Source organism: Cetorhinus maximus, chromosome 19 (genome assembly GCF_964194155.1).
Source record: "Cetorhinus maximus chromosome 19, sCetMax3.hap1.1, whole genome shotgun sequence".
In the NCBI taxonomy this organism is placed as follows: Eukaryota; Metazoa; Chordata; class Chondrichthyes; order Lamniformes; family Cetorhinidae; genus Cetorhinus; species Cetorhinus maximus.
This window is the reverse complement of record NC_135897.1, coordinates 47,013,929-47,036,930: the sequence shown is the minus strand read 5'-3', so window position 1 is coordinate 47,036,930 and position 23,002 is coordinate 47,013,929. Positions and strand designations below refer to the sequence as shown.

Below are 23,002 nucleotides of genomic sequence, written 5' to 3'. Positions count from 1 at the left end.
AGCAGTGCTGTGGAACTAACTTGACAGGCTGCCATGATTCAAGAAGGCAGTTCATCATAACTTTTCCAAGAGCAATTAGATATGGGCAATAGATGCTGGCCTTGTTAGCAATGCCCACATCCTGTGAATGAATTTAAAAAAGCAATAGTCCTTCACCCTGTGACAATGACAGCAATCTTGAATTAGACTTTACAATTCATTCCCTGTTTAGCATCAACAGAAAAAAACATCTGCTATCCAGCTGTTTGTTCACAACCACTGAACTACCATGAAAAGCACATTTCTCTCAGACAAGTTGAATGTGTTAACATTGTTAGAACTTCAGGGCCTGGATTTTCCCTCCAGGGTGGAAAACAGAGATCAGACTGTTTTTTGGGTGCCGGACCTGCCCCTGGGGGGTAAACAGTCATTCATTGGTATTTTAATGGGGGACCCCTTAATTGGCATGGAGACAATGGATAATGGATGGGCTTTTGAAGTTGAAGGGCCAATCAGTGGCCTTACAGCTTGAAAGGAGCAGCAGCTTGAGATGGAAGGTATTAAGAGCACTTCAAGAAGGGGTGGGGTGAGACCCTCCACAGGGTGGCCTGTGGCTGCTCCTGCACTTAGGCAGGCAGACAGGGACTCTAAGCCTACCTGGAGCACTGTATCCCCCCCAACGCCACAACCCCACCTCAGGTCTGCCACCTCGAGGCATATAGGGCAGAGCCAAGTGTGCGCGAAAGAGCGCACTCATCTCCCTGAGGCGAAGTGCTGCCTCAGGGAGATCGACACCACATTAAAAATGTTAAAAAATAGAAAAAAAAAATTTCCCTGACATGTCCCCTCATGTGACACTGTCACATGAGTTGGGACGTGTCCATCATTTTTAGTTACACTTTTATTAAAACTTTTAAAACCTACATGAAACCTCATCCCGCCCGTGGATGAGGTTTCATGTTTTTTCTTAAGCCCGCCAGGGCTCCCGGCCTGCCCGCCAATCTTAAGGTTGGACGGGCAGGTCCATTAATAACCTTAAGTACTTTGTCAATGGCCTCAATTGGCCATTGACAGGTTGGCGGGCGCACAGCTGATTCGGCTGAGTCCCCGCCGACCTGAAAATTTAAATGAGGCGGGGTGACGTCAGGAGTTCCGCCCAACGTCATCCCACGTCATTTTATGCGTTGGTGAGCAGGCCCCGCCTCCTGCTCGCCGACCGGGAAATCCTGGCCATAAACTAGACCCACTGCCTGCTGGAACCTGCGTGGCCAGTGGGAAGGGTTAAAGGGTGGTATGATCTTGGGGGAGGGGGGCCTCCAATGGGCACAAAGGGCTCCCAAAGAAGGTTGCCCACCCCCCCGCTTGCCTGACACTAGCCCACCCAGTAAAAGCTGCCGGGCTACCCACTTGGCGTGGGTCTATCCCTGTCTCAGGTAAAATAGTGGGGCAGGATGAGGCACTTAAGTGGCCATTAATTGGCCACTTAAGGGCCTCAGTAACCCTAAGGGCTGGCAGGCAATGCAACAACGCCAACGCCTCCACCCATAAAATGGGAGATAAGTTGGAGGTGGGTGGGAAGGCGGCGGGCAAACCTTCAAACACGTCGGCTTGGGGTGGTAAAATCCAGCTGAGGGCTATCACTAATAAGACAACAGAACTGAAAACCTAAAGCTCTAATAAGGAACATGCTTCTAGTTTCCAATCGTTAGTCTTATGCCACAAGTTAAAGAAATGAAAGAACTTGCATCATATAGCATTTTTGAAGTGGTCATTGCTGAAAAACAGGGAAGCATGATAGCCAAGTTACATACTGTAATGTCCCAATAACAGCAATGACATAAATAATCAAATGACATGTGTGTCAGCTGTGGCTCAGTTGGTAGCTCTCTCACTTTCTGAGCAAAAAGGTTGGTGGTTCAAGTCACATTCCAGGATGGAAATCAAGGTTGACACTCCAGTACAGTAAGCAGGGAGTGCTGCACTATCAAAGGTGCAGTCTTCTGGTTGAGATGTGAAACCAAGGCCCCGCCTGTCCTCTCAGGTGGATGTTAAGGATGGAACAATATCGAAGAAGAGCAGGGGAGTTATCCCCGGTGTCCTGGCCAATGTTTATCTCAAGTAACATCACAAAAAAACTGATTATCTGGCCATTAACACATTGCTGTTTATGACAGTTTTGTGCAAATTGTTTGTCGATTGGCCAACATTACAACAGTTACTACACTTCAAAGTTGCTTCATTGGCTGTTTGGGTCATTCGGTCGTCATGAAAGGCACTACATAAATGCAAGTCTTTTTGTTCTATAAAAGTAATGATTGAACAGTTAAAAAGTGTTTTACCTGAGGACATTGCTTGGTTATTAATTGTAGAAGGCGGAGAAGATGCTGCTGCTCAGATGGTTCCAGTCGTGACATTAATTGGACTAGCTCTGTCATGTGGTAGTTAATAGGTTCAGGCTGCTTCTCATACACTGAAGGTAAAACACGCAGCAACATAGAATTCCCTGTGAGCACAAGAAGAAAATAAAGGATTCAATAGTTTGTAAATCATCTGGAAACCATTCCTCAGTGTGAATAAAGGAATCTGTGGTAAATAAACAAAAGGTGATGCCACTGAAAGTATATAAGGTATCACAGTCATATTTAAGGAATCAAGGAACAGTTAATTTAGTTCTTCCTTTACTGAACATAAATGTTCAAAAATCCTAAATGTAGTAGGAATAATTTACAGCACAACAGGTGACCTCAAAGTTATTACAACCTACATACCATTCATAAATTTAAACCGTAACATAAGGAAATCATTATTGAACTGAATAGCGGGGCTTGCTGTCTAACTATTTAACCCTATCATAACACATAGAGTATGAATACAATTTTGTTTGCTACGAGGAGTTTTTAAAAATGCTATTTGACAGAATTTTATATGGTAACATCACTCGACTCTGCTCCTCCCTCAGCTCATCAGCTGCTAAGACTTTCATCCAGGCCTCCGTTATCTCCAGACTTAACTATTCAACATACACCTGGCTAGCCTCCCACATTCTACCTTCCGTGAACTTGAGGTCATCCAAACCTCTGCTGCCCATGTTTTTACTCACACCAAGTCCCATTCACCCATGCACTTGCTGACCTACGTTAGCTCCCGGTTAAGCAACACTTTGATTTTAAAATTCTCATACTTATTTTCAAGTTCTTTGCCTCTCCCTATCTCTTTAATGTCCTCCAGCCTCACAACTCTCCAAGATGTCCGTAGTCCTCTAATTCTGGCCTTTTGAGCAACCCTGATTTTAATTGCTCCAGCATTGATGGCTTTTCCTTCAGCTGCCTAGGTCCTAATCTTTGGAATTCCCTTTCTAAACATCTGTCTCTCTTTCCTCATTTAGGTCACTCCTTAAGAGCTATCTTTTTGACCAAGCTTTTGGTCATTTGCCTTAATACCTAATGCCCTTAAGTGACTGGTGTCAAATTGTGCTTTATAACACTCATTTGAAGCACCTTGGGATGTCTTATTATGTTAAAGGTGTTATATAAATCCAAGTTGTTGTTGGTTCAAAGTCATCAATTTTGAATTCGGAGAATGACATATTTGGCAATATTACCAAAAGCCCAGAATGTAACAGTCCACATTAACATACAAGTCTAACCTAGTATACAATCTTCGTGAATGAGCCTTCAATCTCCAATTTGCTCCCCCATGTTCCTTACTTCCAACTCAGTATACAACTTCCTCCTCCTCCCCGACCCTTGTAAAACAGACCGACACTTATTTTAAATGAAGGGATTTAAATAAATACAGGTGTTGGACCTCAGTTCAAAACAGTTTACAATTGTGGAAAGATTCGTGCACAAAACATTTTTGGGAACTTAAAAAAATTCTTCCCTTAATTTGGTATCCATAAACCACACAACTTCAACTAGCAGAAAAATGAAGCAAACAATCTGCTCTCTGGACAAAATCAATACTGCTCTAGTGGGGAAATCTATGACCTCCAATTAATACTTTGTTCTGATGGCACATCAAGGGTCAGGCCTTGTGGTGAATCATAGCACCATATAATTTGCACCCATCAGTTCATGCACCACTCAGAAATTGCAAGTGCCAAATCAATGACAAAAGACAAAAAAAGCTTTTGCTGCTTTTTATATATTCATGCATTTTAAAAGGATGACTATCAGATAAAATATATCCAAAATAAAATGCTAAACAGATTTCAGTATTTTTCTTTCATTAAACTTTTCAAAGCTATCTTAGGAATTGTACCTAACTACTTTCACATGGAAAACTGTAAAAAAGAACTTATCAAATGCAGAAATAAAAGCCCTTGCATACTTTCACAATCCTTTGGGACTTGCCCTGCTCTGCCTTCATACACATTCGTCACTTATTGCTACCACTTTATATTACAAAAATGCATTCCCCAGTGATAGATCATTACATCTGGCTTGCAATCGAAAACTTACCCCAGTGCTGGGCCCTTTCTTATATACACCTACCCACATGTGCTCATAAACCACAAGTTTAAAGGTTGTGTAATTCAACCTCTTAGTTGCGAAAGCAAAACTCTAGCTCATTGTCATTGGTATAAAGTACATGCAGCAAAGTTCTTGCATCACTCTGCACTTACTATTTATTAGGAGGTTTTGGAGGCTTATGTTCAGTCCCTTTTAGAGCTCATACTGAAGGAACTAAATCAACAGAACAGTGCCCTCATACTACTACATACTGAAAAGAACACAACTCGGAAGAAATGGCTGCACTTACAATAATACTATGGGTTCTACTGAACTTGCCCCATACTTTGGCAGAGGATTATGAAGAGATACAACATATTCATGGGGTGGAAAATAAAATCTCTGTTTTACCAGGTAAGATATTGTTAGAAGTTAATTGTAGAATTAGATAAATTGATTTTGTTCAATATTGATAATGCTATTATACTGTATGTTTTATAATGTTTTCTGCACTTTTGCAGCATCTTTATTGATGAAACTGGCAGTTTGAAATTATATTACATTTAGCTTCTATAATAATATTTCACAAATAAAGATATTTTATGGTTGAATTATTTTATTGTCTACAAATGTAGGAAAATCTTACTGATTATCAGTAAAATAGCACATGTAACATAGCTCGTGCTCTTATTTCCATTAACTTCTATATGTTAGGCAGTTTGCTACTAATTTCAGGATAAGACTAACTCCAAAAAGGCTCATTAGCTCCGCTGACAAAATGTTTATTCTAACATGTAGCAATGTAACACGTGGTGAGTAGTAACAAAAATTTATTTGGATAGTAATTCAATTTAAAATTAATGACAAAGCTTCGTGTAGCTTGAGTTACGCAAAATCCAATACAGTACTGAGGGACTGTTGCATTGCTGAAGATTGTCTTTCAGATAAGATGTTAAACCAAGGTGGTTTCTCAGGTGGGTGTAAATACCACGTGCCATTATTTTGAAGAGCAGCAATATTTGTCCCTCAACATCACACAAAAATACAGATTATCTGGTCATTATCACATTGCTGTTGTGGGACCTTCCTTCCTATGTGTGCATTGGCTGCTGCATTACCTACAGTACACCAGTAACTGCACTTCAAAAGTACTTAGTTGCCTGTGAAACATTTTAGGGTCACCTGTGGTTGTGGATGGTGCTATATAAATGCAAGTCTTTTCTTTTCTAAGATTAATAAAAATACAAGCAGTTTAATTTTACTTAATGTTTATTTAGCATTTAGGTAAAGCTACAAATGATTCTGCTAGCAATTATCAAGTTTAGCATAATTTCAACAAAATGTTGCACTATCTAATACGGCTATATATCTAGAGATATGAAACCTTCTGTACTTAATTTAGCACTCACTTCATCTAAACTTATCCTCCCCAGATGGTTCCTGTAAATGCCAAAAAGAATTGACTAAATGGGATAAGCTATTTGTAATGTTGGAGGATTCCCAGATGAAACAGAACATCCTACAACACACCACTGATGAAGTGTGTAAGGTAGAATTGCAAAGTATACGTTCTGAAATGCGTCAGTTTGTAGCCGACTTTGCAGGGACTTGCACAAATGCCATGGATAGTGCAACTTTGCACATCACAACACAAATGGACAAGAAACTGGCATCCACACTGGAAGAAATCAGTGAAACCAACATAGAAATTGAATCAGAACAGAAAAATATGCTTCAGCAGCTTCTTTTAGTGAGCCAGGATCTGTCCAACAGGCTAAAAAAACTTGAGATAGCTTGGCAAATGGCAGTGGACATGAAGGATCAGAGGCTGTCGCTTGACATTAAGAAAAGAATTCCTGAAAACTTGGAAACAACTTTGAATTCCTTGGCAACTGAACTGCAACAATCTAAAGCTGAGCTGACAAGATGTCAGAAGTGGTCAGCTAAACACATCTTACCATCAGGTACTCTTGCTTACTATTAATTATTGATATTCTGTATTTCCCTTCTCTTTTAATCCCAATCGTTATTCAATCAGTAAGATACTTTAATAGCTGAGAAACTGAAGCATGAGGTGCAGACCTCTTCCTGACTTTTAATATCTATGGCATTATATGGGAAAAAATAGAAGCTCAGTAACACATGTTTCAGAAATGTTACTGCATGGTAAAAATTAAAAGAAAACCCTCCTATGTGCAGATTAAGTATTGGAAAAAATATTTTATATGTAGATTATTTAAGAGAAATTGGAGGACCAAATTGATATTGCTAAGAGGCTAAAAATGGTTCATTTTTGCCAATATTTTCCAGTGCGTGTGAAAATTGGAAATAGAACTATCAGAACAATATTTTAAACAGATATACAGAATGAGCAGTTTTTGGACCTACTTTTTGTAACAAGGAACATTTTTATTGGAATACATAATGCTGGTAAAATTCAGTTTAAATTATTTAAGATTCAGAGAAATTACGTTAAGATCAGGATTTTTAATTTTCACATTATGAAATGTTTTCTTCCTCAAACTAATTCTTCTGTTGGTAGCAAACCTATCTTTTGTCCTGATAATTTTCTGCATTGTTCAATACTCACCCCACAAGATGCCGGCCGTACACCATCCAACATGCAGCCTGCATAGAAATTTCATCCAGCTCCCAAATAAATGCATTTTCAAACTCCCAGACACCTCCGCTGCTGTTGCAAGATACTTCGCCTCTTTGTCTTTGATGCCTCATTCATACCAAATCAATTAGTAACCCTGACGCTAGTGGTAGCATTTCCACCTCTGAATCCGAAGGGGTAGGATTTAAACTCCACTCTGGATTGACATCCAGCAAGATCCTCGAGTCAGGTTGGTGTGGGCATAAGTATGGGTGTGGGTGTGGGCATAAGTATGGGTGTGGATGTGCGCACCCCCACCTCCACCACCACCACCATCGTATGGGTTGCGGGAGCTCATAGATCGCATCACTGCATAGGGCTAGCCACCTTATTGTCTGGTATAAAGATGATTATGGTGATTGAAGGAGAGTTCATGTTGCTGCTGCTTGCCAGACTTTTAACAAGCCTGGGAATGCTTCCACTACTTCACATTAATTTCCAAGGAAAGGATGTGAAGATATGAAAAGCAAACAGCCTCAAATTTAATCCTGCTCGCCTGGTGGGTAGGCGGTTAAAATAGTGGTAGAATACATAGAGATACCCCTATCCTCTACCCATTTGAGTGCCCACTTTATGGAGGGAGCAGACTTGCCCACCACAGCAAAATGGGGCCTCTTGAATTCTTATTCATATTAAATTAATATATAATTAATACATGTTATAATAAGGGTCTGTGATGAACTTAGAATGCCACTACATAATTAACTAAAAATCGTAGCAAGTTGCTGTGCCGGAGCCAGCAGCATAAGAGTATGGCAGCAAGTGGGATCCAAGTCTTGTAAAGATTCAGAAAATTGGGCATTTTTCATTTTGTTTCTTTGTGGATTAGGAGGAGCAGGCATGTTCCTCCAGGACCTACAAGAAAACCTTAAGCCTCCCCAGTTGCCCTCACCCTCCTGTTACTACAATGCCCTCCAGCCCCAATTCCTAAATATATCCTAAATTGGCTGCTCCTAGTTGGACCATGAATTTGGGTCCTATAATTAGTGCCCTGGGCCTTGAATGAATCAATTTGTTGGACCAAACAGCTCGTACTTATTAGCACACACCTCAGACAAGAAAGCAAAATAATGAGCTATAGTCATCATTGCATTGAATACTAAGATTTTATTGACAGCCTTAAAATTAGCCCTTCTTCTCCAAAGATCAAAAGAAATAGGAGCAGGGGCAGGGCATTAAGCCCAATGAGCCAGCTCCACCATTCTATAAGATCATGGCTTATCTGATTGTGGCCTTAACTCCACCTTCCTACCTTTCCCCATAACACTCAACTCTCTTGTTGATCAAAAGTTTGCCTCACTCAGCCTTGAATATATTCAGTGACACAGCCTCCACTGCTCACTGTGGAAGAGAATTCCAAAGACTGACAACTTTCTACATAGAAGAAATTCTTCCTCTCTGTTTTAAATGGGAGACCCCTTATTTTTAAACTGTGCCCCTTAGTTCTCGATTCCCCCATGAGAGGAAACATCCCCCCACCATCTACACTGTCAAGCCCCCTCAAAATCTAATATGTTTCAACAGGAATACCTCTCATTCTTCTAAACTCCAATGAATTTAGGCCAAAATTGCTCAACCTTTCCTCATAAGACAACCTTCATCCCAGGAATCAGTCTAGTGAACCTTCTCTGAACTGCTTCCAATGCAAGTATATCCCTCCTTAAATAAGTAGACTAAAACTCTGCACAATACTCTCGGCATGGTCTCACCAATGTCCTGTACAGCTGTAGCAAGAATTCCTTAGTTTTATAATCCATCCCCCTTGCAATAAGGGCCAACACTCTATTTGCCTTCCTAACTACTTGCTGTACTTGCACACTAGCTTTTGTGATTCATGTACAGGACACCCAGATCAATCTGTACTGCAGCTTTCTGCAATCTCTCTCCATTTAAATAATATTCTATTTCTTTATTTTTCCTGCCAAAGTGAACAACCTCACATCATCCCACATTATACTCCATCTGCCATTTTTTGCCCACTCATTTAACCTATCCATATCCCTTTGCAGACTCTTTGTATCCTCCTCACAACTTGCTTTCCTACTTATCTTTGTATCATCAGCAAACTTGACTACAATACAGTCAGTCCCTTCATCCAAGTCATGAGATCATAAATGGTTGAGACCCCAGCACTGAAGCCTGCGGCACTCCACTAGTTACAGTTTGCCAACCTGAAAATGATCCATTTATCCTGAGTCTGTTTCCTGTTAGCCAATCTTGTTTGCATGCTAATATATCAGCCCCAACACCCTTGAGCTATTATCTTGCGCAGTAACCTTTTATATCACGCCTTAAAAAATGCCTTTTGGACATCCAAATGCACTATATCTTCTGGTTCCCTTTTATCCATCCTGCTTGTTACATCCTCAAAAAACTTTAATAAATTTGTCAAACATGATTTATTTTTCACAAAACCATGCTGACTTGGCCTGACTGCATTATGATTTTCTAAGTGTCTTGCTTATTAATAATGGATTCTAACATTTTCCTAATGACAGATGTTGGACTAACTGGCTTGTAGTTTCTTGCTTTCTGTCTCCCCCTTTCCTTGGATAGCGTTGTTACATTTGTGGTTTTCTAATCCGCTTGAACCTTTCCAGATTCTAGGGAGTTCTGGAAAATTGTAACTAAAGCTTCCACAATCTCTGCGGCCACTTCCTTTAAAACCCTAGGATGCAGGCCATCCAGGCCACAGGACTTGTCAGCTTTTAGACCTAATAGTTTTCCCAGTACATTTTCTCTAGTGATTGTTTTAAGTTCCTCCCTCCCTTTTGCCTCCTGGTTTCCTATTATTCTTGGGATACTTTCTGTGTCTTCTATTGTGAAGACAGATAAAAATATTCGTTCAAAATCTTTGTCATTTCCTCGTTTCCCATTATTAATTCCCCAGTCTCACGCTCTAAGAGACCAACACTTATTATGTACTTGTAGAAGTTTTGTCATTGGTATCCTACCTCACTCGTAGTCACACCCTCCTATCCCTGACCATGGGCTAAACCTGAGATACCTAGCCTAAGGGGTTTGACTGGCTCCTGGAACAAAGTATCCAGGTAGCTTTCACTCTCCCTGATGCATCACAGTGTTCAAAGCTCAGAGTCCAGCTGATCAACTTGGTGCTTAAGTTCCTAGAGCTATAGACACACTGCAGATGTGGTTGCCTTGGATCACAAAAGTGTCCACCAACAGCCACATGCTACAGCTGCAGCACATCACCGGCCGTGCCACCTTTATAGTGTTTAATTTAGTTAGGTTTTGAGTTTAGTATTATCACTCAAATTTTTTCTGTATTTATACCAAGTAGTCTGACTAGTTAAGGTATAAATTTAATGCAATACTTATATCTTGCCAGTGCTGGTTTAAACTACTGTCCAAATTTTAGAGGGATAAAATCTTTAAAATTCACCAATCACGGACCTGCTCAACTAATTAAAGCCTTGAACATTCACCGTATTCTGAAGGTGAGAAAAAAAGCCCTGTCCTCATTACAGCCTTGGTTCAAACATGAACAAAAGAGCTGAACTCCCGAGATGAGGTGAGCGTGACTGCCCTTGACATCAAGGCAGCATTTGACCAAGTGTGGCATCAAGGAGCCCTAGCAAAACTGTAGTCAATGGGAATCAGGGGGGAAACTCTCCACTGGTTGGAGTCATACCTAGCACAAAGGAAGATGGTTGTGGTTGTTGGGGGTCAGTCATCTCAGCTCCAGGACATCACTGCAGGAGTTTCTCAGGGTAGTGTCCTCGGCCCAACCATCTTCAGCTGCTTCATCAATGGCCTTCCTTCCATCATAAGGCCAGAAGTGGGGATGTTCGCTGATGATTGCACAATGTTCAGCACCATTTGTGACTCCTCAGATACTGAAGCAGTCCATGTCCAAATGCAGCAAGAGTTGGACAATATCCAGGCTTGGGCTGACAAGTGGCAAGTAACATTCGTGCCACACAAGTGTCAGGCAATGACCATCTCCAACAAGAGATAATCCAACCATTGCCCCTTGATGTTCAATGGCATTACCATCACTGAATCCCCACTATCAACATCCTGGGGGTTACCATTGACCAGAAACTGATCTGGACCAGCCATATAAATACTGTGGCTACAAGAGCAGATAAGAGGCTAGGAATCATGAGACAAGTAACTCACTTCCTGATTCCCCAAAGCATATCCACCATGTACAAGGCACAAGTCAGGAGTGTGATGGAATACTCCCCCCTTGCCTGGACAAGTGCAGCTCCCACAGCACTCAAGAAGCTTGACACCATCCAGGACAAAGCAGCCCACTTCATTGGCACAACATCCACAAACATTCACTCCCTCCACCACCAATGCATAGTGTGTACCATCTACAAGATGCACTACAGGAATTCACCAAGGCTCCTTTGACAGCACCTTCCAAACCCACGACCACTACCATCTAGAAGGACATGGGCAGCAGACAGATGGGAACACCTCCACCTGGAAGTTCCCCTCCAAGTCACTCAACATCCTGATTTGGAAACATATCGCTGTTCCTTCACTGTTGCTGAGTCAAAATCCTAGATCTCTCTTCGTAACAGCACTGTGGGTGTACCTACACCACATGGACTGCAGCAGTTCAAGAAGGCAGCTCACAAGCACCTTCTCAAGGGCAACTCGGGATGGGTAATAAATGCTGGCTCAGCCAGTGAAGTCCACATCCCGTGAATGATTAAAAAAAAATGAGCACCTTCTTCCCCCTCTGCTCCAAATTCCCACCAGCACCTTAATTTCCAAGTTAGCTCTTGTACCTCATCATATCCTTATTCTCATTTGCAGAAGAACCAAATATAGTTTCAACTTTCTTTGTCTAAAATAGTCTATAAAGTTTCAACTTTTTGATTTTTAAAATATAATTTCTGAACATTTATCATAAAACTTGGTATTTGGTCTTTCCTAAAAAAAAGGATGCAGTCAACCTTTGTTTAAAAAAAAGACTACTGTGCACAGTACATAATGTCATTGAAAGCATGTACTATTTTCTTCCATTGTCCCTCAGGTTGTGATATGGCACTGATCTTTCCTATGCGCTCAAAGAAGATTTTTGCAAGTGTTCATCCTGATGACATGACTCTTAGCTCATTTACAGCTTGCATATGGGTAAAAGCCACTGATCTGCTGGAAAAAACCATTGTGTTCTCCTATGGAACAAAGAGAAATCCTTATCAAATTCAGCTGTACTTCAATCGGTCCTCTGCTGTGCTCTCTGTGCATAGTGACACGAGCAAAATTGTTGCCGAAAATGTAGTCTCCCTTGGTCAGTGGACATATTTCTGTGCAACATGGAGTGCTGAAGATGGAAATGCGACACTTTGGGTGAATGGAAAACTTGCTGTTGCTTCTTCAGGATTGGCTGTTGGCCACAATATCCCAAATGGAGGACTACTGCAATTGGGTCAAGAAAGCAATGGCTGTTGCACTGGAGGTGGCTTTGATAAAAACTTAGCCTTTTCAGGAAAGTTGACTGGGTTCAATATATGGGACAGGGTCATTTCCAAACATGAAATACAAGGCTTGACTGGTAAAGATGATTCCTGCAACATTAGAGGGAATGTTGTTGGCTGGAGTGTGACAGAGGTTCTGCCGCATGGAGGAGCTGAATTTATTTACTATTAATTGCATTTGATTTTTGTTCCAAATTAACATGCTCAAAAAATGGATCTCAAATTGTTAACATTGTATGATGTTCAATCATAAGAAAAAAAAGACTATATTACAAAATCCTCCAGATTCAACTTCAGAGTGAACTTTGTAGTATAAATCTCCCACAATATTATTCCTGTACAGAAATTCTCATCTCTGGTAAGAGATTTATACTGATAGTAAGATATGTATGTCAGACTGTTACTACATTAATTCTATTTGGTTCATGAGTTTTGTTTGCTGGCAACAACAGAGTTGTCATCCCTGAAGCCTTGGCACCTGGATCTTAAGATCCAATATCTGCAACACCAGAAAATGTTCATCTTGCTTTCCTCCTCAACCCCTAGAGTGGCCTGGTGAGATTCACTTTAGGAAGGAGGACAAATGCAGTCTTAATATAAATTCAGATGGAAAGTTACATTTCAAAACAGTTAATGCTCTCAAATACTATTATTTTTACTTTACAATTTTGATTTAACTGTAATGCAAATAAGTGCATGCTTACATTCATTTGATGACACATAATTGATTAGCAAGAAGTATTAAAGGAAGGAACTTAACCTCTCCATTCTACAAAGAAAAATTGTCATTGCTTAACACATGCTTAAGATGTGAAAAATTGTAACTTTGTAATCTAAGTTACATTGCTTTACAAAGTCTGTATTATACAGTAAAAGTTCTCTAATATCAGTCATCTAATTATTCTATCATAAAGAGTCTAATTTTATAATAAACTGTTAAATAATACATTAGAATCTGTGTTGTGTATGTATTTTGGCAAAAGCCATATTGGTCAGAATGGCTGGTGGACAATTTAATCGGAACACTTAAGAGGGAAACTTAATGATACAGCATGGAAAGAGGCCTACCATGCCTTTGCTGGCTCTTTGAATGAGCTGCCTAATTTGTGCCATTCTCCTCCTCGTTCTCCATAGACCAACATTTTTTTCCTTATCAAGTATTTATCCAATTCTTTTTTCAAAGTTATGATTGAATCAGCTTCCACCATCCTTTCAAGCAGTCCATCCCAGATCATCATAACTTATTGCATGAAAAAATATTTTCCTTTGTCACCTCTAGTTCTTTTGCCAATCACTTTACATCTGTGCCTTTTGGGTTACTGATTATTTTGCCACTGGAAACTGTTTCTTCCAATACTCCATCAAAAGCAATTATGATTCTGAACGCTTCTACCAAATCTCTCCTTATCCTCTGCTCTAAACAGGATAAGCTGAGGTTCACCAGTAATTCTATGGAACTGAAGTCTTTCATCTCTAGCACCATTCCAGCAAATCTCCTTTGCATCCTTTCCAAGGCCCTGACGTCCTTCCTAAAGTGTGATGGATTACAATAGCACAGGGGCTAGAACCTTACCAGTATTTTACAAAGGTTTAGTATAACTTCCTTGCTTATATACTCTATGCCTCTATTTTCAAAGCCAAAGATCTTGGGGAGAATTTTCCCCCCGTCAGGGGGGTTGTGCAGGGGCGGGCTGGCCGAATTGAAAACCTAAATGACGCAGGCCTGACATCACCCCAGTCATTTTACACCTTGGCGAACGGGCCCCGCCCCGGCGTGCCGAGCCAAAAATTCTGGCCCTTGTTTTTTTTTGAAACAGCCTTCTTAATTTGTCCTGCCATCTTCAAAGTATTGTGTGCCTACATCCCAAGGCCCCTCAGCTCCTGCGTACACTTCAAAATCTTTCAAGTCTAACAAAAAGTAGGTGAAGTTCTTTCATTTGGCTACAGTTCTAGCCAGCTATGTTGAAACCCAAAGTGTTGCACTGTGGGAGTGGATGGGTAATAATTTATGCCCATGACCTTTGACACACTAACTGTGGGAGGTGATGGTGTAGTGGTATTGTCACTGGACTAGTAATCCAGAGACCTAGGGTAATGCTCTGGGGACCTGGGCTCAAATCCTGCCACAGCAGATGATGGAATTGGAGTTCAATAAAAACCTGGAATTAAAAGTCTAATGATGACCATGAAACCATTGTCGATTTTTGTAAAAACCCATCTGGTTCACTAATGTCCTTTAGAGAAGGAAATGTGCTGTCCTTACCTGGTCTGGCCTACATGTGACTCCAGACCCACAGCGATGTGGTTGACTCTTAAATGCCCTCTGAACAAGGGCAATTTGGGATGCGCAATAAATGCTGGCCTTGCCAGTGATGCCATACCCCTTGAATATAAAACATCTGTGCTACCACTGAAAAGCACTAAGTGCAAGCCATAAACCTCTTCATGGGAGACAGGCTCATTTCTTTGAGGCCAGTTTCAGAGAAAAAACCCGATATTGTTTAGCTATGGAATGTAAGGTGAAAGGGTCATCGAGAAATAACACAATTTACGATAAGGATTCTCACCCTCAAAAAATAGAAATATAACATATATTCATAATTCAACTTGCATTGTTAGAAATTTGGTAACTTTAATTACTCTAAAAACAGTGGGCTGGATTTAGGTCTCGTCGGGACCTGAACAAATTTATTAATTTTGCTTCCAATCTCCACCCCTCCATCATTTTCACATGGTCCATCTCTGACACTTCTCTTCCCTTCCTTGACCTCTCTGTCTCAATTTCTGATGATAGACTGTCCACCAATATCCATTACAAGCCTACCGACTCCCACAGCTACCTCAACTACAGCTCCTCAGAACCCTGCTTCCTGTAAGGACTCCATCCCATTCTCTCAGTTCCTTCGCCTCCGTTGCATCTGTTCTGACGATGCTGCCTTCAAAGACAGTTCCTCTGACATGTCCTCCTTCTTCCTTAACCGAGGCTTTCCACCCACGGTCGTTGACAAGGCCCTCAACTGTGTCCGGCCCATATCCCGCGCATCCGCCCTCACGCCTTCTCCTCCCTCCCAGAAACATGATAGGGTCCCCCTTGTCCTCACTTATCACCCCACCAGCCTCCGCATTCAAAGGATCATCCTCCGCCATTTCCGCCAACTCCAGCATGATGCCACCACCAAACACATCTTCCCTTCACCCCCCCCCCGGCGGCATTTCGTAGGGATCGTTCCCTCCGGGACACCCTGGTCTACTCCTCCATCACCACCTACTCCTCAACCCCCACCTATGGCACGCAAAAGATGCAACACCTGCCCCTTCACTTCCTCTCTCCTCACCATCCAAGGGCCCAAACATTCCTTTTAAGTGAAGCAGCATTTCACTTGCATTTCCCCTAACTTAGTCTACTGCATTCGTTGCTCCCAATGCGGCCTCCTCTACATTGGAGAGACCAAACGTAAACTGGGCGACCGCTTTGCAGAACACCTGCGGTCTGTCCGCAAGAAAAACCCAAACCTCCCTGTCGCTTGCCATTTCAACACTCCACCCTGCTCTCTTGCCCACATGTCTGTCCTTGGCTTGCTGCATTGTTCCAGTGAAGCCCAACGCAAACTGGAGGAACAGCACCTCATCTTCCGACTAGGCACTTTACAGCCTTCCGGACTGAATATTGAATTCAACAACTTTAGATCTTGAACTCCCTCCTCCATCCCCAGCCCCTTTCCGTTTCTTCCCCCTCCCTTTTGTTTTTTCCAATAATTTATATAGATTTTTCTTTTCCCACCTATTTCCATTATTTTTAAATCTATACCTTTAATGCCCTGTTAGTCTTTCCACCCCACCCCCACTAGAGCTGTACCTTGAGTGTCCTGCCATCCATTCTTAATTAGCACATTTGTTTAGATAATATCACCACCTTCGACACCGCTTTGTTCCTTTGTCTATGACATCTTTTGATTATCTGCTCCTATCACTGCTTGCTTGTCCCTACAACCACTCCCACCCCCCAACTTCTCTCCCCCCACCCCCCCACCTTAAACCAGCTTATATTTCACCCCTCTCCTAATATTACTCAGTTCTGTTGAAGGGTCATGAGGACTCGAAACGTCAACTCTTTTCTTCTCTGCCGATGCTGCCAGACCTGCTGAGTTTTTCCAGGTAATTCTGTTTTTGTTTTGGGCTGGATTTAATGTTGGCAGTGGGAATCTTGGGTGGAAATATCACTGGACTTCACCAGGCATCATCGTTGGATCCCTGGCCACAGTTTAGTGAGGGAGGAATGTGTGTCGTGGGGAGGGAATTGAGGGAGAGGACGGGCAAGGGGGTCAGAGGCAAGAGCAAGGGTTGGCTTTTAGCGACCCTTCATTCCTGATGCCAGGTACTAGTGCCCAACACGGGGGACCCCCACTCTGGTAGGCCGCTGGCAAACCCAACAGGGGTTTGCTAGATGGATTTCAGGAGCCATGGGAAAGCCATGTGAGTCACATTTAATCCCCGAGCCACCACTAAATTCCGGTGGGTTCAGGGATAATTGGTGACAGTTGGCTCATTAATGAGCTTAACTGATATTCTGGTGTGAGTGGGCATGTTTCTCATGTCAGCCTCTGACTTAATCGCGGGAGGTTTTCCAGCCGCTGGCAGACTGACATGCGGCATCTCCTGCAATTAAGCAGGTCTGGGGCCTGGTCATCATGTTTACTGCCGCAACAGGCTGGATTAAACTCCACCCAGTATTTTGGTTCAGATTTTTACATAGCAATATTGTAAAACAATGTTCACACATGAAGCAGCAATGCCAACCAGATCTGTGTGTGCAGAAAATCCAGGATTTACTACCATCTAAAACATGTCGAAAACAAATTCTAATTTTTAAACATAGAAAATTAGTTCATGAAATTTAAGAGATCTGTGCTCAGTTCCCAAAGTATAGCCCTATGCAGCAAAAACTGCTCAATTTTGGACTCTTCTAGCTGAGTCTTTCTCAATTCTTCTGTAATTTTCCTCTTCCATGTCTCTTTTCCCTTCAGCACGCCCCTTAATTTTTTCACACAACAGTCACATATGTTCCTTTCCATAGACGTACTCTTACAATGTTTATAATACAAGGAACCTAGGAAAATGCTAATTAATATAAACCAAACTCATGCAGGGAAAGGATGCCTAGGAATTTATTTATTCAGGAGGATACAATTAAATGTATGTTTGCTCAAATCTAAAAAGAGTTTATATTTCTGTTGATCATGAAGGTTGCAGGACATGGTTAATAAAGGGTTGCTGGGTTTTGAAAACAGGGGCCTAGAGAACAAAAAAAGTTATGATAAATCTGTATAAAATACTGGTTCAGCCCCAACTGGAGTATCGTATCCAATTCTGGGCACCACACTTTAGGAAGGATGTGAAGAGGAGATGCAGAAAAGATTCACGAGAATGGTTCCAGAGATGAGGAACTTCAATTATTTAGATAGATTTGAGAAGCTGGAACTATTCTCCTAACAGAAGAGAAGGTTCAGAGGAGATTTGACTGAGATATACAAAATCGTGAGGGGTCTGGACTAAGTGGATAGGGATAAGCTGTTCCCACTGGTGGACGGATCAAGATTCAATGAACATCAATTTGAGATGATTAGCAAAAGAAGCAACGGCGACATGAGGAAAGACGTTTTTTTACACAGCAAGTGTTTAGGTGCAGCCTGAGAGTGTGGTGGAGGCAGATTCAATCGAGGCTTTGAAAAGAGAAATGGATCATCATCTGAAGAGGAAAAATTTGTAGGGCTATGGGAAAAAGGAAGGGGAGTGACACCTGGTGAATTGCTCTTGCAGAGAGGCAGTACAGGCACGACAGGCTGAGTGGCCTCCTTCTGTACTGCAACCATTTTATGGTTCCATGACTCTATGGTATCTCTAGCTCAACTTCATTCATTCACAATGTAAATATAAAGAAGAAATGAAATCTTTTTATTTTAACTTGGCTTTTTGTCACCTCATCATTTTCACAAACTTTCCAATCTGCTTGAAGAGTTCCAGTGTTATTCTTTCACCCAGTCATTCAAAAATATTTATCGCAACCACTGAACAATACATTTACTTTCTGTCATATCCCCAACCAACTGCATTTATTTTTCAAGTTGGCAGACATCATCCTTTCAGAACATATTCCTAGCGTCTCTGAACTGTTGATTTACATCAAAATGTAGTTTTGCTAACTGTGAATCCAAGAATTACGTTAACTTTGCTAACTGGTAATTAATGCTCAGAACTGGATGCAATGCTCCCGGTGAGGCTGAACCAATTTTATTTATACAGGTTTGATTTAACTCTAGTCTTTTGTCTTAGCTGAATGCAGCACCAATTCATATTAGTCACCATTAATTAAATCAGCTGGATATATCAGAGCTCATTTCAAAAATACAGACAGCAAGTAGTACGTGTAAATTATTATTTTACACATTTTGGCCAGGATTTTGCCCTCGTCGGGCAGGCTCTGCGGGGGTGGGCGGGAGCGGTCGGGAAGCCGACCACCCCCCCCCGCAATCGGGGCCCAACCGTGATGTCACACCGGTGGGCCAATTAAGGCCTGCCCAGCGTGAAATGCGCTTGGCAGTGCTCAGTGCTGCCTGTGTGGGGAGGGGAGGAGGGCGAGCGGGGAACTTCATGCATACACACACGAGTGCGCGCAGGAACAGCAGCCTGAGGCACAGAACTACCTCAGGGGGATGAAGATTTTAAAAACTAAAAATAAAGAACTTTAAAATGTTACAAAACATGTCCCTTCACGTGACTCTGTCACATGAGCTATTAAATGAAATGTTAACATTTTAATTTAATTTTTAATAGCTGTTGGAAACCTCATTCCGCCCGTGGATGAGGTTCCCTAAAAAAATCCAAAGGCCCAGCTTGGCCTTTTCGCCCGCCCGCCAACCATAAGGCTGGATGAGCAATGAAAAATTTAATTCAAATATTGCTTTAATGGCCTTACTAGGCCTTTTAATTGTCGGCGGCCTCGCTGCTGACTCCTGTGCGCGCCTGCTGACTGAAATATCGCGCGATGACATCGGAACGCTCGCCCGACATCATCTTGCGTCATTTTACGCTTGTTCAGGTCAGGTACATGCCTACCCAACGAGCTAAAAATTCTGGCCTTTGTTAAAACAGAACCTATTTTTATGCATGTCCCTTAAAAATAGAGCTTAATAAGGCTGATTTAGAGTCTTGACAAATGAAAGCAGGTCTTCTCCTTCTTCCCATTGCACTGCCATCAATCATTAAACAACTAGAAAGGGCAAATGAGCACCGAGATCAGAGGCCAGACAACTGTAATAATTTAAACGGGTTATCTGTATGTTTTCCATAAGCATTATTAATAGAAGGGTTGAGGAGGGCAACCATTTTTGAGATCATAACCTGTATGACAGTAGTTAATAGAGTGAATGTTGTCTTCCTTGCCCATAGGTCAGGGGAGGAAATAAGCAGAAAATTATAAGGCCTGAGGAAGTGTGCCAATGTAAAGCTGTTCACAAGTTAAAGCCTCAAATTAAATCTATGTCTCTATTATCAATTCCACAAAAACTGCATCAAACATTGTGCAGCTTGAAGCATCCAAATCACTGACACAATATCTTGCATCTATCACATCTGCACTTCATGTCCGGTTGAATAAAGTTTTTTCACACATAATAGTTGTATCTTGTGGCACCATGTGATCATTGCCATCTGAAATGAGAGATTCACTTATAAAGTGTAAATATTTTGGATACTCTACAAACTTCGAAAGCATATTAAGAGAAGAGCTAGACACATGACTACATAGGCAAATAAAGTGGTTTTCCTTATCCTAATAAATTCTTAAAAATGAATTGAATTTTGAAAGTATCACAGACAGGATGCTTTTGTTCCTTTACTTTGTGATCAATAAAGTTTTGTAATGGATGAGATTTGTGTTTTCTTACCCTTGGAGTGTGTATCGCAATTAAAAAATTCCAGCAGCAAGCTTTTGTCAGTTTTAAAGTAAAGAAGGATATTTATTTTTACACACTTACCCTGAATTAAACACAACACCTCACACACACACAAAGATTAGGTACAGGTGAAGGTAATAGACGGTTATTGTTTAAAATTGTCTCAGTATCTGGGGTCCCACGTGGCAGTCTGTAGTTTCTTGGATGGTTTTGATGCTTTCAAGTTCAAGTAAATCGAAGAATTATCAGCAGGCTGTGAGGTTTCCTATAGTTGAATTTCTAGGAGGTTGATTCTCAGGCGAATTCAAAGTTGGAACAGGTTTGGAGAGTCCTTCTTTCTATTGGGATCTCCAGCTTATACGATATTGCTGCAAATTACCTTGGCTGCTGGAATTATTTGCAGCTAGTTTGATGGCTTTGGTGCAACTGTCTTCAAACAGCTTCGAACTGATTTTAAAAGCATACAGAAAACAATCTGTACTGGGGTGCAGTGTTTGGCTGCAGTAGAGTGCTTCAGTTAGAGTTTGGTGACTGAGGGAGTTTAAGGGTTAAATTCTATCTAAAATCTAGTCTTTCTTTAATTTAACAATTAACTAAAAGTTGCTGTTAGGGCCGGAAGAAAGTAAGTTTTAGTCCAGCCTTAAAACAGGGCACATACACGTTTTGCTTACAACTGCAACTAGTTAATTAGACAACTGGCTTATTCAGGTTTTCAGAGAGTATAAAACTAGGCTATCTTATAGTGCTGGATTTGTCTGCCCTGGAGTGCTATGTTTGGCTGCAGTAGAGAGCTTCAGTTGAAGTTTGGCGACAGGGAGTTTGGTGAGAAGGGAGGAGGTGTTCATGTCTTTTTCCACCTTTCCTCAGAAAGAAGAGTGGTGGCCTTGGTAAGTAGGAAATGGTGAGTAAATTAGAAAAGTATAACATTTTTAAAGTTCCTATACTTGGATTTAACTGAGAAGTGCCAGGAATAAGGGAAATCTAGGGCCAATATAATAAAGTAATATAAATAATCCAAAATAGAATAAAGTTAATGGAAGGGAAGTAGAGTTAAGGCATGGCAGGGCAGCTCAGTCAAGTGGAATGCGTGTCCTGTGATATGTGCAAAGTCATGGATGTTGCCAGTGTCCTAGCTAACCACATGTGCAGGAAGTGCTGCCAGCTGCAGAAACTTGAGTTCCGGGTCACAGAGCTTGAGCGGCAGCTGGAGTCACTGTGGAGTATCCATGAGGCTGAGAGCTAAGCTTAAAGGCCTGAAGACAGAGAGGGAATGGGTGACTACTAGACAGTCCAAGAGAAGTAGGCAGGTAGTGCAGGAGTCCCTTGGGATCCCGCTCACAAATCGGTTTTCCATTTTGGAAGCTGATGAGGATGCTGGTTCCTCAGAGGAGTGCAGTCAGAGCCACGTTTGTGGCACCACGAGCAGCTCAGCTGTACAGAAAGGGAGGAAGATGAAAGGAAGAGTTGTAGTGATAGGGAATTCATTGGTTCAGGGAACAGACAGGTGTTTCTGTGGCCTTAGACATGACTCCTGGATGGTATGTTGCCTCAATGGTGCCAGGGTCAATGATGTCACAGAGCGGCTACAGGACATTCTTCTGGGGGAGGGTGATCAGCCAGAAGTCATGGTCCACATTGGGACCAATGACTTAGGTAGGAAGGGGGATGTGATCCTGCAATCAGAATTTAGGGAGCTAGGTAGAAAATTAGCAAGCAGGACCTCTAATGTAGTAATCTCCAGATTGCTCCCAGTGCCACGTGCTAGTGAGTACAGAAATAGGAGGATAAGGCAGATGAATGCATGGCTGTAAAGATGGTGCAGGAGGGAGGGCTTTAGATTCCTGGGACACTGGGACTGGCTCTGGGGGAGATGGCACCTGTACAAGCCAGATGGCTTTCACCTGAACAGAGCCGGGACTGAGTTCCTTGTGGGGCATTTTGCTAGAGCTGTTGGGAGGGCTTTAACCTAACTCAGCAGGGATGTGGGAACCAAGAAAAAATATTAGAGAGGAATACCAGGGTGCTGGGAGGGAAAGATAGCCCTAGTATAGTAAATAGTAAGTTACTAGGTAAAGTAGGGGTAAGGGAGAAAGTAACAAAATCTAATTCAGGATTACTATGTATGTATGTGAATGCACGGAGTACAGTAAATAAGTTTGGGGAGTTACAGGCGAAGATTGCCATGTGGAAATATGATGTTGTGGCGATACCAGAGGCCTGGCTCAAGGGCAGGCAGAACTGGGTGTTAAATATTCCTGAGTACAAGGCTTTCAGAAGAGATAAGAAAGGAAGGAAAGGAGGAGGGGTAGCAGTACTGCAGTGCTGGAGAAAGAGGATGTCCCAGAGGGTTCAAGGACAGAATCAATTTGGCTAGAGCTAAGGAACAAAAAGGGTGCAATTACATTGCTCGGCGTAGTCTATAGACCATCAAATAGTGAGAAGGACCTAGAAGAACAAATCTGCAGGGAAATTACAGAGAGATGAAGGCATTATAGAGTA

The 23,002-nt window shown here is 41.8% G+C and overlaps 2 protein-coding genes across 4 annotated transcripts in view; one reads left to right on the top strand and one right to left on the bottom strand.

The window, feature by feature from the left end:
• The window catches only part of veph1 (ventricular zone expressed PH domain-containing 1), a 276,124-nt gene that overhangs the window by 212,614 nt on the left and 40,508 nt on the right, over positions 1 to 23,002 (bottom strand). For all 3 annotated transcript variants that reach the window (XM_078563800.1, XM_078563802.1, XM_078563803.1), the window contains exon 5: positions 2,319 to 2,482. In XM_078563800.1, the coding sequence (XP_078419926.1) occupies positions 2,319 to 2,482 (164 nt within the window). The remainder of the gene's footprint in view (positions 1 to 2,318; positions 2,483 to 23,002) is intronic.
• On the top strand, positions 4,564 to 13,505 carry LOC144693776 (pentraxin-related protein PTX3-like). Its single transcript, XM_078563797.1, has 3 exons — positions 4,564 to 4,847; positions 5,867 to 6,397; positions 12,107 to 13,505. Exons 1-3 carry the CDS (start codon positions 4,730 to 4,732, stop codon positions 12,721 to 12,723), a joined length of 1,266 nt encoding a protein of 421 aa, XP_078419923.1. The 5' UTR covers positions 4,564 to 4,729; the 3' UTR covers positions 12,724 to 13,505.

Bases quoted from the DNA above. Each gene is read 5' to 3' on its own strand.
- LOC144693776 (XM_078563797.1), top strand. From the start codon at position 4,730: ATGGCTGCACTTACAATAATACTATGGGTTCTACTGAACTTGCCCCAT. The intron at 4,848-5,866 runs GTAAGATATTGT...TATCCTCCCCAG, and splicing joins TAAAATCTCTGTTTTACCAG to ATGGTTCCTGTAAATGCCAA. The intron at 6,398-12,106 runs GTACTCTTGCTT...ATTGTCCCTCAG, and splicing joins TAAACACATCTTACCATCAG to GTTGTGATATGGCACTGATC.